Source organism: Eublepharis macularius, chromosome 3 (genome assembly GCF_028583425.1).
Source record: "Eublepharis macularius isolate TG4126 chromosome 3, MPM_Emac_v1.0, whole genome shotgun sequence".
In the NCBI taxonomy this organism is placed as follows: Eukaryota; Metazoa; Chordata; class Lepidosauria; order Squamata; family Eublepharidae; genus Eublepharis; species Eublepharis macularius.
Genome location: NC_072792.1, coordinates 47,048,540 through 47,066,028, shown reverse-complemented (window position 1 = coordinate 47,066,028; position 17,489 = coordinate 47,048,540). Strand labels below are relative to the sequence as shown.

At 40.7% G+C, this 17,489-nt stretch overlaps 1 protein-coding gene across 4 annotated transcripts in view; it reads right to left on the bottom strand.

Annotated features, from left to right (window-relative positions):
* Positions 1-17,489, bottom strand: part of TMCO3 (transmembrane and coiled-coil domains 3) — a 28,659-nt gene that overhangs the window by 9,122 nt on the left and 2,048 nt on the right. For all 4 annotated transcript variants that reach the window (XM_054975013.1, XM_054975010.1, XM_054975012.1 and 1 more), the window contains exons 2-9: positions 15,684-16,573; positions 12,438-12,617; positions 11,002-11,193; positions 8,773-8,901; positions 6,729-6,821; positions 5,152-5,338; positions 3,230-3,347; positions 2,158-2,353 (exon numbers count right to left, since the gene is read on the bottom strand). In XM_054975013.1, the coding sequence (XP_054830988.1) occupies positions 2,158-2,353; positions 3,230-3,347; positions 5,152-5,338; positions 6,729-6,821; positions 8,773-8,901; positions 11,002-11,193; positions 12,438-12,617; positions 15,684-16,205 (1,617 nt within the window). In that variant the 5' untranslated portion in view covers positions 16,206-16,573. The remainder of the gene's footprint in view (positions 1-2,157; positions 2,354-3,229; positions 3,348-5,151; positions 5,339-6,728; positions 6,822-8,772; positions 8,902-11,001; positions 11,194-12,437; positions 12,618-15,683; positions 16,574-17,489) is intronic.

The window sequence follows — 17,489 nt, the reverse complement described above, 5'->3', positions numbered from 1 at the left end:
AAACTATGTTAGTTTTTCTATGCCTATCACTTTTGTATCAAGGAAAAAGTAACTAAATAATTATCTCAAGCAAAAATGACCCTAAGGTTCCACAGAGGCTAATACATTTATTGTAGCATAAGTGCTCGTGGGCCAGAAGTACTTCAGCAGATGCATGAAGTACGTACCTTTCAGTAGGTAGAGAGAGAGAGAGAGAGAGAGAGAGAGATCTTATATATATATATATATATATATATATATATATATATATATATATATATATATAAGCGACAGGAGAGAGAGAGAGGTAAGCGACAGGAGGAGAGAGAGAGATATAAGCGACAGGAGAGAGAGAGAGAGATAAAAAAACCACAACAGTGGAGAGAAAGAAGTTTCTCTACAGTTTTTACAAAATGATTACAAATAACACAAATATGAAATACAGTCAAAAGACTGAAAGATCTAATAAGCATGGCTATAAACAAATAAAAGCAAGATGAACAGTCTACATAAATCCTTGAAGAGCAACAACTGCTTTCTAGAGTAAGTTATTAAGTCCAAGTCTAAAAGTGGCAAAATTGCTAACAAATTCCAATTTGGTTGGTTCATGTTCGACTGTACTTCGAAGTTGTTTTATGGGGGGGTAAGCACCCTGCTGCTACAGAATGTCTCAGGAGATAGAAAAGCTCACTTACTGGTTTCTGACTCTGAGCATTACCATTTTTAGTTCTTGATTTGTGTCCATTTATGCTCTTACAGGTAAATTAACCTAGTTGGGCTGTGTAACAGCAGAAGATCACTAGTAGCTAACAGATTTCTTCACATTAAGAGATATCCATGTGAATGAGCTCTTAACAAAATGGCTAGACACACAACACTATTATTCAAGTAAAAAACCAACATAGTTCTGGTACTGGGTCTCCTGGGTTCTTATATCTATTTAGTAGCCCACTACTTCCAGAGCAGGGGAGGAAGAATAGTCCAGAAAAGTTTACACTGGGATAAAATAGTCTTTATGGTTCTTCTAGACTCACATTTATTTAAAAAAGAATAACCATTTAGCCAAAGGTAAGTGATGGGGGCAGATCATTTTTCAGGATGTGTTGTAGGTCCTTGATCCTTTTAGGTTGAAGAGATTTTACCAAGAGCAGCTGAATGACATGCTGTTATTCACAGTTAACATGTATAGACCACACCAGCTCCTCTGAAGCAACTACTCATTAGAAATGGTAATACACATAAATGGATATTTCAGTTCCCCAAGACATTGCATAACAGACTTTGAAATTAAGATAATGCAGCAAAAGGGCTCTTCAGTTTCTCAGGAACAGAAAAACTTTCCTAACATCTGCTACATGAGATCCTTAACGGGAGATATCCAAGATTGAATCTGGGGCATTTTGTGTGCTAAATCATGCCATACCACTGAGCCAGGCCCCTTTATGTACCATACAGTGAAACTATGCAGAGCCTAAGCTCACTAATTTCAAAGGGCTTAGACTGGCATATTGCATCGCACTGGCATAGTATCACACTGGTAGACATATCAAGTCATTCAACTGATGAAGTGGACTCCAGCCTATAGCTGCTTATTCCACAATAAAGGTATAAGTCTTCTACGTGCTACAAGACTTCTTAAACTTTTAAACAATACATATATTTTACAGTACATGGGTATTGTATATGTAAGCATGCACACAGAGAGCATCTTGCAATGCACATAGTCACTTTGTGATTGTTTTCTAAACTTGATCAAATGGACAACCGAGCCATGAGCTTAGGTGTTGTGACATCTACCATTGTTAACAGCATAAGCAGTTTTTAAAAGTCACAACAGCTTTAGAAACAAAATGCACCAGATAACTGCTGTCAGGCACACTTCTACTGACAGAGCAACATGCAGGTTTTAGAAAGGTAAGCAGAATGCTCCCTTATTCGTAAATATCCACTTTTCTGTTTCTGACATACAATTAACACATTCAATTTTACAGAGTTAACATTAGGCTTCAGTAAATTAGATTTACTGATGATATCAATTGAGGATTCCTCACAAACCAAATAAGAAAATATGGTTTTGTTTTAACCAATAAATGCAAGCCATGCGGCCAAACTCTACCTTCCCCCCAGAAAAAGTACCCCACGTGCATTTTAATAAGTACAAAGATTTAGAAGGATTACCATTAGCATAAGAAACATAAACGCTGATATTCCTAGGACTAGAATTTCTTTATTTCCTTTGCTTTCCATATGCAGCTTGCGGTAGTATGGTCCTATTAGATAAGTCTTTAAAACAAGACATATAAAGAAGACAGCAGCCAATGAAAAGAGAATCTGTCCAATCAGCGTCAATATCCTCAGTATTTCCTTGACAATGCTGCAATGGGGGGAAAAGTCCATTTTAGTTAGTTAATTCTAAAATGAGTTATTCCCACAATTAATTTATCTTTATTATTAAAAGTAAAGTGTTCACACAGCCATATTAGTATTTATTTTCCTGTTATAGTTCACTCTAAAAGGTCACAGAATGTTCAGCTACAAAAACAAGGGGGGGGGGGTTGTATAGTACTAAGTAATACACGTATTTATACTTGAACAAAGACTACTGTCAGCTGCTCCAAGTGCAAGTAATACAGCAGAATATAAATCAAATAAATAAGGCTCACGTGTTTTACTCTAGTTTATAGTAGGGGATACTGAGAAACATTTGTAGCAATTACTTTTAAAAAATTTAAACTGTTGTTCTAATGAATTAACATTTCATTGGCAATATTCTATTTGACTATATTTAACAAAACAACACCAAGCATAATCCAGTGAGATTACTTATATATGCACATATGCACCAGTTTCTTGGTCAACCTCTATTCAGGAGAGACTGAAGGGGATATAGCGTTAGCGGGGGGAAGGGTTAGGGTAAAGAGTAAACTAACAGTGCAGCCCTAAACAGAGTCACACCCTTCTAAATCCATTTAAATTTCTAGTCATAGATGCATATAACTCTAGTTAGGATTGCACTGCCAAACTCCCAATACATTCAGTGGCTTTAGCTCAAGCATATCTCAGGATTGCCATCACCAAAAAACAGCTAGCAAAACCATACAGTTTTTGTTAAAATGCTTAAAAGCACATCTCAAAAGCTGTAAAGCACTTAAGTAAAGTAAAATTAATTCACTATGTATACTGCTCTAAGAACCTTGAAGGAAGGACAGGACAAAATATGAAATAAAAACACACAGATGAACTTTGTTACCTAGAATGTGTGCCAACTCCAGCTTGAATAAGTGTTGGCATGATAGCTATAAACAAGCCAAGCTGTACATCCTGCATTACCAACATTGCAAGTAGAACACTGCTATAATCAATATCACCTGTTTTACGAGAGAACCAAAAACGAAATTAGTACATCAGGGCAAACTCAACAACAAAATTGGTAACAGTGCTCACTGCTTGAAGGAAGCTTCTTTGAACTTATGCTGAACAACTCAGTTTCGACTGGAGTGTATGCACTCCGGCTTCTATTTTGCCAAACAGATACTCTGAAAGTGTTAAAAATACACTTAGTTTAATCCAAGTAACTGTATACCAATTAGTATAGAGATACTAAAACCTGTTAAGTTCCTGGACAAGTGGCTGGGATGTTTTATTTATTTAACCTTGTTTATACCCCACCTTTTCCCTTAATCCATTCTCAAGGTGGCTTACGTAATTTTCCTCTCCAACATTTAACCTCACAACAACCCTGTGATGTAGGTTACACTGAGTGTGTGACTCACCCAAGGTCACCCAGCAAGCTTTCGTAGCAAAGCAGGTATTCAAACCTGGTTCTTCCAGATCCTTTTCCAACATTCTAACCACAACTACACTAAAGTGGCTCGGTTTCTAGAATCTGGAAGGATTTTCCTAAGTTCTCATTACTTCCTAAGTTCTCATTTGAGAAGCTCTTCCTATTAATGAAACTCTTGCCAGTGTGAAGATAGGAACAATTTATAATCCTAATCGCAGCATGCAGTTTAGCTCTCAGAACACAACTTGAGTTGTAAGATGTTGTAGTCCGAGTCAGCCAAAGACTCAAATCACTTCAATACATCAATGAAGCATATGATTTAAGATGTACAAAGATGGGAAAAACAGTGCTTGCATCCCTACTCTAGGACCTGAACTGGGCCCAACCAAGTTACTTTGTATTTGAATTACATGAAAAACTAATGGGACCCAGACCAAATTTACACACATACTTGAGAGTCCTTTCTAGTTACTTCCTCCTCACTACCAACCATCTCTTTCTAAACAACCTCCAGTTCAGAAAGACTGGAAGGAACAGGATCAAGCAAAAGATGCATTACTTTCCTTTGCACACTCTTACCTCTGTTGTTCTGTTACCAGTACCGTGGAGGTATAAAAAAAAAGTTTCTCTTGCTTTTCTGCATGTTTTCTTACTCATATTCTTCCCTCTTCTTAACAATATACCCAACCATTTCTGGTAGTGGGGGGGTGGGAAACAAAGGCGTGTAGACTCAGCTTGCCTATAGCCACAAAGCATCCAGTAATCCCCCATTTAATAGGGGCTAATCAGGAAAAATACCTGCATACATCATGATGCTCCTACTATACTCCCCTCCCCCTTTAAGTATTTTATCATACTCAGCTTGCATATCATACTCAGTTTGCAATCTTGTTAACTCAAATGTCTTGTTAACTCAAATGATGTTAACTGATCATCCAGGGTCAAGGAACAAGGAATTTCCTCAAAAAGAAGCTCATAGGAGATACTACATTTGTTTTGGTTTTCAAGTTGCTGAGTCGAAAACATCATTACATACTTCATCAGCTCAGAGACAAAGTAACACCTGAAAGTGGTATTGCATATGTGGATAGAGAACCCCATGGACACCCCACAGCCATGGTCAAAAGTCTTATCTGCAGCTTACACCTGAAATGTGAGACATTGGCCCAGCTGAGACGAAAAAAATTATGTAACATTCAGGGCTGAAGTGCTCTCAAGCCCAAACCATCTATGCTCAAAATTAACCAAAAGTTAACTGTTTGGTAAGAGTACCTTTCTACAACCACATACATGTTTTTTTTTTAGGCTACTTCTTTTTGCTCTTATCCCTATCTTTTGCAATCAATATAACCAGGCATATTCTAATGCAGAAGCAAAGCTGAACTTACCTTCCTTATCTCCTCGAGAACTTCCTGCTAGAAATCTGGATACTAACGGTGTGCTTGATAATGATAAACAAGTAGCAATGAAAACGCTCTGAGTTGCTCTAATCTGTAGTAAGTGTCCCCACAGTAAGCCAAATGCAATCATCATCAGCGTCATATAACAGGGTCCTTGCAATGATACCTTCCACACCTTTGAGAATAAATATTCGCTTAGCCTTGATACTTTGGCACAATACAGTCAACATTATTTTGTCAACATTATACAATCAACATGATGATGATGATTTTCAGTTAAGCACTGAAGTTTAAAGCAATTATGGTATTCAGAACACATCAAAACCAAGAGCTCTTCAGATAAATTAAATGTTCTATGTTAGCGCTTCTAGACTTCAGACATACTAAACACAACAAATATCAAAATAGGGAGGGGAAAAATCTGTGATATGTTTCGTCATCATCATTACTAGCAGCTTAAAAACTTACAACTGCCTAATGCAAATCCAGCCCTCAATGTTATTTAATAAGGACAGAAAAAAGTACCAGAAAATCTACCGGAAGAATGTTGAACAACAAATAATCCTACACTATTTTGTGATGAACTTGACTTTCAACTTTAACCTCCAACATATAATCATCATAGAAGAAAAAGACATATCTACATCCAAACATCAATGCTTGGATGCACAGTTGGGTCTCAGTGCCCTGGAATGATCACACCACCATTGTTTCTCTATCCTTTAAGTGTACTAAGTGCACTTCACAATAGGAAGCATAAAATGTAGAATTTAACCTAGTGACATTTCTGTAAAAGCAAAGGATACAATTAAAGCTAATTTACTTGTCTACAGGACCCTTGGGTCTGATTCCCATCAACATATAAATAATATCTAAGCTGCTCCTCTCTCTCTCTCTCTCTATATATATATACACATACATACACACACACACACACACACACACACACTATATATATATATGTATATATATATATATATATATATATGTGTGTGTGTGTGTATGTATGTATGTATATATATGTGTGTGTGTGTATATATATGTGTGTGTGTGTGTGTGTGTATATATATATATGTATGTATGTATATATGTATATATGTATATATGTATGTATATGTATATATGTATATTCTCCAGAAGTAAGACCTAGCAACAAAACTAAGTAGAATACTGAATAGACCTGCTTATAGTAGCACTGTAGATGTCAGGGAAAGTCTTCTCTTGACATGCTAGGTTATTTGTTTTGTGTAGAGAATTTTTTTGTACATCCTATTAACACAGCTGTTGCCTACAACTGAAGTAATACAGTTGGTATAGATTGAAAAAATAGGTTTACTATTTCAAGAAGTACTAATCCTTAGTATCTATGAATTCTAGAATTCTTAATTTATCTTCCAAAAAGCAAGGAGTGGAAAGAAGAGTAGAAGACACACAAAAACGTTTTTCTTTCATAGTTCTAGTTAAGCAATACAAAAATAATTAGATACATTCTGAAAAAAATTACACAGTTTTATTCTACAGGATTTTAGGTAACATTAGAGGACATATGCATTATGAAGCGATACCTTTCTTAATCTTTCAGGTGAAAACTCCAGGCCAACCAGAAACAGGGTGAAGAATACACCAAATTCTCCCAATGTCTCTACCTGTACAATTGACTGAAAAACACAGGTTTATCCATTAAACTGTAGTCTTCTTTTATTGTCTCATAGAATGTTCGCTGTATGGTATTATTTTCTACAAAAATAAGACCCAGAAGCCCAACATTGTGTACACTTTATACATCCTTGGAAAATACAATGAATGGACCAAGTCACCACTTTTGCTTGTGCTCCTGTACCAGAAATAGGACTGAAAGGAATCTAATCAGGATAAGGTCCCAAACCATTAACAGTAGTATAACTTCAGAAAGAAAATTAAACCAAACCTGATGGACATGAGGTAGAAGTTGGGAAAGAAACCAACCCATGTAACGTATATGCTGGAGAAAAAAAAATATGGCAAAGCACATATAAGGAAATTTAGCTAAGCAGCAAGAGGTTACCAGAAAGGTTGTTACAAAGACTAACAAACAAGCCATGATCCAGGAGTGTACCACACAAGAGGAGGCTCTATTGCACCTCCAAAACTCTGTATGAACAGGGGTTCAAGCAGTCATTTAAATTATTAATCCTCAATAAAGCAAAGAGGAATACCTAATTAATGTAGGGCTCCCTGTTTGTTAGTAGTCTCTGAACTGCAGCAAAACTGTTTAAAAATTATTTTTTAACTTTCCTGTAAGATATTAAAAATACATTTTCACTAATAATTTTGAAACTACAAAGATATGCTTTTTATTTTATATTTGGGGAAAACCTGCCACAATCACTGCTATACCTTGACATACATAGCCCAGGTAAGCCTGATCTCATCAGATCTCAGAAGCTAAGCAGAGTTAGCCTGGGTTAGTAATTGGATGGGAGATCTCCAAGGACCAGGGTTGCAGAGACAGGTAGAGCTGTGCAAGGATGGGTAGATTCGGTATTCCCACTTCGGGTTTACCCGAAGCAGGAATCCGATTCGGAATACCCCGAAATCCGAAGCAGCTTGGGAATCGCTTCGGTATGCTCCGTGAAGATTCGGGGCATACTGAAGAGAGGGGGAAACTCCCCACCCCCCACCCACTGTCCCTGGGGCAGCCCCTCCACCCCCCACCTCCTGGAGAGACCCCCCACCCCCACCCAACCCTGGGGAGATCCCTCCAACCCCTACCCACTTACCTGGGTTATCAGCTGGGTGGTGGCGGCGGCAGCACAAGGCTGCGTGGCCTGGAGCCAGCCAGCTCCTCTGCCGTTGTGCCGCTGCACGAGCCTGCGGAGTGGTGGGGACGGCCGGAGCCGCCTTCCTGCCCCTCAAATGCCGGTGTGTGCCGGTGCCGCGGCAGCCATTTGAGAGGCAGGAAGGGCTTTCTCCGCCTCCTCCGGCCCCTCAAATGGCCACTGCTGCGCTGGCACACCGTGGCCATTTGAGGAGCAGGAAGGGCCGGAGGCGGCGGCTCCGGCCTTCCCCACCACCCCGCAGGCTCAGGCGGCAGCAGCAGAGAAGCCAGCCTGGAGCCACCGCAAGGTAGGTGGCGGAGGGTTAATGTTTAAAGGGCCCCACCACTGCTTGCAAGCAGCGGTGGGGCCCTTTAAACAAGCCCCGAAACTTTCTATGCATTTCCAAATGCTTCAGAAAGCTTTGCTTCGGGGAATACCGAAGCATTCCGAATCCCAAAGTGCACAGCCCTAGAGGCAGGCCAATGGCAAATCACCTCTGTTAGTCTCTTGCCATGAAAACCCCACTAGAGGTCGCCATAATTCAGCTATAACTTGAGGGCACTCTCCACCACTAATCCCTGCTATAGAAAAAAACTCAACACAATGAAAATTATTTCCCATTGAAATACTGCATAATTTATTTTTAGGCAAAACATCTATCACATTGTATTGGAAGAGACCTGCCCAAACAAAAGAATAAAATCTGCTGTACAATGATTTTCCTTCGATAGCTTATTCTTCATACACATTCTGATCTCATTTGTTCAACATACTATATATAGTGAATCCTCCAAGAAATATACTCCCTTACCTTAATGCTGTTTAATCCTGATGGTCCCAAAAGTACTCCACAAATGATGTACCCAAACATAGTAGGCAATCCTATTGTTGTGCATAACCAGCCACAAGGCAAAGACAACATTCCTATGGTCACAATATCCTAATAAATAAAATAAAAACACTTTTCCATTCAACAGATGAATACACACAAATAGTGTTAAAACATAAGGGAAGGAGACATTCATACTAGATAGAGAATGGAATCACACCATCTGCTATCAGCCACTTCTAGGCCTACTCAGTCCTGAGAAATGTGCACATTGTGGATTTGTTGAACAGGTGTCATAACCTGTTGTATTTCACTCAGAAGAAAAAATACATTATGGTGCAAGAGCACTCAAGATGTGGACCATGTTCCTACTTGGGTTTAGTTTGATAATATTTTTATCAGTGAACACAGTGGTGTATGTTGTGGCTGAAAAGCGATACCATAAATTTCAGTCATTTTTAAACGTGAAGTACTAGGGAGAGCTGTCCCAATAGTGCTCTGTAACCATAGCTACTATAGCTGTTGTACAAACATAACCTCGCCCAGAAACGGCACACACACTGAAGCTTCCCTGTGCCTTACCTCTCCATTTAACCTTATAGATCTCCACCCCGACTCCAAAACTGAAAATAGCAGGGAAGCCTGATAATTTGTTCATATCAAACCCCATAAAACACTTGGACTTGGAACTATACTTTGAAGCCACAATTTTTTTCATGCAGATGTTATATACAGTACCATTTTTATTATGAAACATATAGTTCTATATAGGAGAACTAATGGGACTGTCAAAACGTTGATATATTTAATGGTGGAGCACTTCTAGCTGGTAGAGCTGTATTTAAGTAGTGCAAGAGAGTCAATCGACATATTACATTTTTTACTATAGATATGTAAAGAACCAAAATATACCAAGGATGTTTAACTAAGAATCAATAATATTTTTCAGCACTCATTGGGAAGGACACTATGAAATTTCCAAGAGTCATGACTGTCAGGGCTTGCAGAGGCTGCTGCTGGGTGGGGCGCCGGGCGGTCTGCTCCTGACGTCAAAGGGGCGCCAGGGATGCTGCAGGACCCTGCTCTGTGGAAGAAGGGGCAGTATACATCACCCAGACTCCCTCTCAATCCACTCGGTGGTCTGCTCAACCTGTGCCACTCACCCCCTTTGATCTCTGCCATCTCCTTCTCCATCCACTCTCCTCCTTGCCTTCACTCTGCTCCACTCCATTACTCCTACTCAAACCCACCACCCCAGCGCTCTTCCGAGCCATCCTTTATAGGGCTTTCTCTCCCCGCCCCACCCTCCTTGCAGGCTCCACCTGCCAGGCCACACCCCTCCTTGGCTTCCCAGCATTGTTCTGGGCTGCCTCAAGCCATTGCAGCTGGGGTAGCTGATTTGGCTGCCAATGAGACCAGCAACAGCTGTGTCTAGTTGGCTGGCTGCCAGGCCTCTCTGGCTGAGCTGGTTGCTGAAGGCAGGCCCAGCTGTGGCCCCTTGGCTGGCTGCCCAGCTTTTCCAGCAGAGTGCCTCCAGCAGCTCCACCTGGAGGGGCTTTGCTCTTGGCCTCTCCTGAGCCAGGTTACTGTCTGCTAGCTGAGGTGTAGGTTGGGGCGTGGCTCTGAGCTGTTGTGGCAGCTTCTCCTCCTTGGCTGGTAAGGGCTCTGTTTGGGCCGCTGCTGGGACCCTATTCCCCCTGCCTTTGCCCTCTCCCTCTGCTCTGCTTAGCCCCCTATCCTCCCCCTGGAGGGTGGGACTAGCTGGTCTCTCCCTGCCCCTTCTAGCCCTCTGAGGCTTTGGACCTTTGCCCCTTTCCCCTGGTGTAGGCAGGTTCTGGCCCTGGATGCCAGCTGGGGCAGCAGAACAGCTGTCTCCCGGCTGCCTCCCATTGCTTCCTCCCGGCAAGGCCGGGGGCTGTGCCTCAGACCCCAGTCAATGACATCAAATGCAGTTCCAAGCAGCCAGGTGTCTTCTGGAAAGTAACCATGCTGATAACTATTAACAGATGTCTGAAGCAATAGTTCTTCCTGTTAGAGGCTCTATACACAAAAGTATTTTGCCTTTTGTGAAGAGGTTTTAAAAGTTTAAAAAGCCAAGACAATCTGTCATTTGTAGATTCATGAAAAATCAGCAAATAGGCAGAGCTACAATCTTAATGCAAGCCTTTTAAGTTGCTCATAATAGGTACTGTCATTTTGATAAAAATTTACCTTTATAAAATGGTGATCAGCACGTGGAATGGTCGAGTCTCTGGGTTTAGTAAGTATGTACTGATTGTTTTGGGAGTCAATAAGCATACTTAGACCCAAATCATCTTCTACTTCTCTTTTTGAAACATTTCTTTTTGTGTCGGCTTCATCCTCTTCCACTCTTAAAACAGCTTCAAAATTAACTCCTCTCACCTATCAATGAAGCAAAAAAATCCTCATTATGCTTATATTTTTGTTCCAGCACTCTAAAGAAAAAGATTTCAGAAGTACTTACCATCTACACTGGACATGACTCTGGAACTTAAAATGTACTAATACCAAACTCTACAACACTTAGTCTCTGACCCACTATAGTTTAACAATTCCATTTTAATAAATTCAGTTGCGTTGCTGTGAAATATATTCCCGCCAATGACTTCCCTTTTGCTTATCTATATTGCCTTTCTATTATCCTGAGCTCAAAAAATACAGCTTTGCTGCTTTAATTTCTAGGTATGTAGAACTAGCAATAAAGCCCATTGTGTGAAAAAATACAATGGGCTCTATAAAACTGTTGTTGGTCATTTTTTTATTTTTCATGAAACATAACAATCAGTAGAGCTTACTCCAAGGAAACTACCTTCAGGATTGCAATCAATCTTCTTTAGGGAGCGGAGAATAAGCTCCATAATATCCTGCAGGGACCCCTCCCAGGCAAGCACTGAGCACTGCTGAGGCTTCCACCTTCTCCTCAGCGGGCCTCAGGTGAGGCACAGGGAGGAGTGCTTAGGCCTTTGATCTGGCGGGCCCCCTCCCAGCAATGCGCCTGCCCAAAGATTAATTTGTATTCTGCTCTTCTTCTCCTCAGAGCCCTCCCACTCTGGTTTGGGGGCCACCACAAAGTGCCTGCTTGCCACCACAAGGGGGCACATTGAATCAAAGGCCTGAGCACTCCTGGCGGCAACGGGACGTTTTGCAGCAGCACCTATATCAGAGCGGGAGGATGCTGAGGGGAAGTATGGGGAGGAGTGCATAGGCCACTGATTTGGCACTCCCCCTCCCAGCGGCAAGCGGGCACTTAGAAGCAGCCTCAAGGCCTGAGTGTGCCTGCGTGAGGATAAAAAGTGAATCATCGCCAACACGGCTTGCCTTTTACATAGTAGGATAATACATACTTCCTTCTCTGTGTTACTTGCCTCTTTCTACTGAAAGAAGACCTTCCACTGCATTCCTGGATTCCTTCCCCACTCTATCATTTTTTAAAAAGCAAGATGTATTTCCTTGCAAGTAGCAGAAACATTAATCCTCCCCATCCTATTTTTTCTGCAAATATTCCACTTAGCTGTTTTTTACTTACAACTTCCCAGATGGTAAAATTACTTTAAAAACATTGACAAATCGATACTATTTTCTAACAGCTCGCCGTAGCTATAAAATCCATCTGTCAATAGACTTACTGACTTGTTGTCATCAAAGGCATGCTCTTCTATCTCCTCTTCCAGCCTATCAGCTGCTTTTCTAACATCTTCGAGAATCTCATCAAGAATGGACAGACTCTTATTTTGATGCTGCATGTTTTTCAGGGCTTCAGCTTGATGCTTTTCTGCTGCTAGAAGTTCAACATATTCCGTTTCTTCCTATTAGAATTTTTTAAGATTCCAAGATTTTTCCAAAGCTCACTTGTATAAGGTCAGTTATTTCACTTCATTGAACCTTTTTGACAAAACTGAGAATCTTATACTTTTGAAACAAGATGCGTAAAAAATGTTATTTGCAAAACTTTTTGTTGTCCCCTTTTTAACTCTTTTACAATACAAGTTTGGGGGGGAGGGGGAAGCACCCTGGAAGCCAACTAGGAGTTACGCAGAGTATCCCAGACTTACACTGGTGTAACTCTCCCTACACCCAGCACCACTCTGCCTGGGTTCTTCACCAGGGTGTGGGCATAACTGGGGCCTAAGTCCCTGTGCCAGCAGGCCGGAGGGGGGAGGCTGAGGGGGCACAGTTGGCTCCCTAAGCCATTCTGGGCATGGGAATGCCCCCAGCTGCAGTGGAAAGTTACACCACGAAAAATGATAGCATAGCCCATAGGCACCCATTATGCAAGAAAAGTCAATTCCCACCCTCCCACCACGCCAGGTCTTACCCAAGCGGCCTGGCGGAGCATAGGATGCCAGCTACTGCAGGGACCAATCTGCTCGGGCCCCTGCAAAAGCCGAGCCCCCTCCTCTGCACCACATAACCTCTGGTCTGGTTTCCCATGATCTCATCTGGCGGTATGGCAGACCTCAAGACTGTGCTGTTCAAGCTGTAACATCTTAAATGAATTAAAGTAAGTTTTAAATTTGTAAAAGGTAATTTTAAAATGAGAAGGGGTAACCCATAAAAGGGAAAGAGAACAGGGAGACATTTATGCCTCCAACAGTTGTTGCTATGTATCAGCTATATATTGGTATTTTATCTTTCCTCAGTAGCTCAGTGTGACTTGCATATTTATTCAATTTTACTATCCTATGAGGTAAACTATGCTGTGAGACAGTGATTTATGCCAAGGACACTCACCGTGCAATCCCATTATTTCAATGAATTTAGACTGGAGTAACTCTGCATAGGACTGTACTGTCAGTAGGTTTACCAACCTGCAGGTAGGGCTGACCTACAATCACAACTGATCTCTAGGCTACACTGTTCAGTCCCCCTGGAGGAAATGGCTGCTTTGGAAGGTGAATGCTATGGTATCCTGTTCCAGGTGAGTTTCTTCCCCTTCCCAAATTCCATCCTCTCCAGGCACTGCCTCCCCAAATATCCAGGAATTTCCCAAGCCTGAGAGGCAACCCTGTCAGTGACCTTTACGGCTGACAGAGAATAAGATGACCTCTCGGGATGCACTGTGTAACATCTCTGTGAATGCCAAGGATGTTAGTGTCTCTTTCCATTTGACACTGTCTTTCTCTCCACTGCTCGGGATTCTCCACTTTCCACTTCTGACATCCAGACTGCTGGAACAGAGTTGAAAAAGGAGAAAATAGCAGCAGAATGTCACAGGTGTCACTCCCCCTTATCTGCCTACCTTGCCCTGCACAAGTCAGTACTGCACCCATAGTAACATTGATTCCTAACCACTACCAACCAGGATTCATGCAAAGCCCAGATAAATTATGCTAACATGCAGACTTGGTCCATGACCCTTCTTCTTCAGTAATGGAATGGGCAGTAACTGAACACAATGGAGAAGAAGCCGCTCTTATTTAACAGAGGAAGGTCTTACAATTAGTAAGGCCTTACAATTCTTCCTTACAATTAGTAGGGCTGCTTATTACTATTGTACATAGGAGAATCTACCCTAAGAAACACAGAAGTACAGACAGACACACAAAAAGACACAGTAAAATCTGTAATTTTTAAAAAATATTTCTCTTCAAGAAGCTAAGATGCTTATAATTTTGATTTTGAGGTTGTAAGGCAAAAACTGAGATATTAAGTAGATTCATTAGTTTCAAGAATCTTATTTGCCTGCAATTACAATTCTGAAACAGAATTTAATGCTCTATTCGAGAGCTGTAAGTGTCAGATCCAGTTTTACTGTGTTTCTAGCCACAGTCATTTTGTATTAGGGCTAACAGAGCAATAAGAACTCTGAATAAAAAATTCAGATTTGTAAAGAAACTTTGAAGCTGAGTGTACATGCTTTGTATCTCGTAGCAAAGGAATTCATCTTTATTTAGCTCCATATGGCATTTTCAAATCTAATGCTTCATACAGATGAACAGATAAGACTCTTAAATAAAAATAAAAATAAAACACAGCTAGATTATAACAAAATGCCCAAGAAAGTGCTTTTATAAACTAACACTGCATTATTTTAAATTGCAAGATACAATGGCAGATAGCAGCAACCCCATGATTTGAGTAAACACACCTTGGATTTTTTGTACAGAGGTCCTAACTGTGAGACAGCCAGACAAGTGGCATTCTTGCCAACTACACACAGCTGTCCAGGTCACTAGCCTTCTATGGCACATATTACATAAAAAGTATTTGTCCTCCCCTTACATCTGGAAATTTAACATTCTACACAAATGTTACTACAACTGGTCCAGAATGCGGCGGCACGGGTCCTGACTGGTATACCTTACCAGTCACACATCACACCTGTCCTGCGTCAGCTGCACTGGCTTCCAGTTGAATTCCGAATCAGGTTCAAAGTGCTGGTTCTTACCTTTAAAGCCCTGAGTGGGTTGGGACCGGCATATCTTCGGGACCGCCTCTCCCTGTACGTTCCCCGGAGATCGCTCCGATCAGCGAATAAATATTTACTTGTGGTCCCCGGCCCTAAGGAAGCCCGCCTCGCTTCAACCAGGGCCAGGGCTTTTTCAGTCCTGGCTCCAGCCTGGTGGAACGCTCTGTCAATGGAAACCCGGGCCCAGCGGGACATATTATCGTTCCGCCGGGCCTGTAAGACAGAGCTGTTCCGCCAGGCGTTTGGTGATTGAAGGGGGCGGTGCCATGTCGGCCTCCCACCTTTGGGGTGGGGAAGGTTCTCCCCACCACTGCACCTTGTTAATTTGTTTTATTATTTGTATATTGATTTTAGTTTTTGTTTTTATCAATTTTAACTGTTCACCGCCCAGAGCCCCTGGGATGGGCGGTATATAAATTGAATAAATAAATAAAATAAATAAATAAAAATTGAGGTTACTGACCTTTATTGCAGCTTCTCTCAAGGCTTCTAGTCGCTGCCGACTACTTTCTTTCATGTTCACAACATCTTTATAATCACCTTGAAGAGCTCTTTGGAGTCCATGGATTGCTTGAAAGACTGAATTTTCACTTTCATTCAGTTCCTTTTGGAAAATTTCAAATGTGTGGACCTGAAAAGTCCTCTCTTCAAGTGACAGCCCAGAGTCCTTTTCCACGGCTCTTATTGCACTTTTAAGTTTGTTGAGAACCACATTCTTTTGACGAAGGAGACCAGAGAGCTTTCTGCAATTTTCTACAAGCCACTGCTTCCTCTGAGTAGTAGCAGCTCCCTTCCCACGATGTAGCTTTATTGCATGCTTCACTATATCCTCATGTTCTGCAGAAGTTATTAATTGACAGCACAGCAGTGAAGCCAGCACCCATAAGAAAGCACATCCCGTTACTCTCATTGTCCAGTTTTTATTACCAACTGCAGGAAAGCATTCAAAGGTTACCAAAACCTCTCTGTCATACGCTTTTTGCATTTCAAATACACATGTAGTGTGATCAGTTAATAAAAATTAATTATCAATCATAGCATTCTTTGGAACCACTGAATCAGATTTGAATTCAAATCCCAGAAAGCATGAAGACAAAAGAGGTTAAATATGGCATGCTGTCCATTGTTCAGTATTAAACTCCTTTGCATTAGCAATGTGGTATTAGTTCCTGGTTGGATTTTTCTCCAAACCATAGCACTAGCTAGCATCTATCAAACTGGAAAGCTTAGCTGTACTGAAAATTATTCATTATTTCTCTCTTGGATAATATCAAATGTTCTTTGTTAAAATTAACTTGTGGAACGGTAGCTTGATCTTCTTATGTTGATGATGAATCACTGATGATCTCAATTCTACATTTTAAAATGATAAAAGTAAAATAGGTTATTATTTACTTTTTGTTTTTAAATACAAACATACACATTTTAATTGCTTATGCTCTTTGCCGTACACATCCTCACGTAATGATAACCAAAGGAGTTCTTGGTCTAACAGGAAGATGGAGAACATTTCAGGAAAAGGAGAGGTAAATGAACTGCCTTCATTTATAAAGGTTAATTTATGTACAAAAGCAATATTTTAAAAGAAGACAGATTACAACTTCAGTTATTTTTTCTGAGTTTTCTGCATCGGAGTTTTCTACAAATTACCAGTCCTCACAATGTAATGTTATAATTATCTACAGTACTTTCGTTTTCCAATAATTATCCTAATTTTGGATAAGTGAACAAAGAATCTACTAGGTTTCTAAGACACTGTATTTTCTAGTTCTCATTCTCCTTACTGTAGGGATCCATCAGGGTTCAGTCCTTGGTTCTCTAGATTCCCACTGTTGATCTATCACAGCTTCTACCATCTACTTTATGCTAATAACTATAAAATCTTATTTGCTGCCCAACTTTTCACCTTCTAGCCTATTACATACCTCTTTCTGGAAATTATGTCAACATCTCAAGGTGAACAGGGAAAAACAGCTCCTAATCTTTCCATTCTCCTCCCACCATTGGAAATTGTTCAGTCTTCTAAGAGTGAAGTAATGACTATGAAGCCACCATTGACTCCTCTCTACTCTTCTTCAATTAAGTTGCAGAACAATGCCAAACTTTCTTTCATCTCCTCAAACATCTACACTTTCTATCTTTACTTGCTGTCTTTACATACACATTTTCTAGTCCATACATTTTGTTCTTCATTAGATCACTGCTAACTCACTTTTGCTTCTTCTGCCTCATGCTATATCTCCTTTAGTCAATTCAGAATGCTTCATTC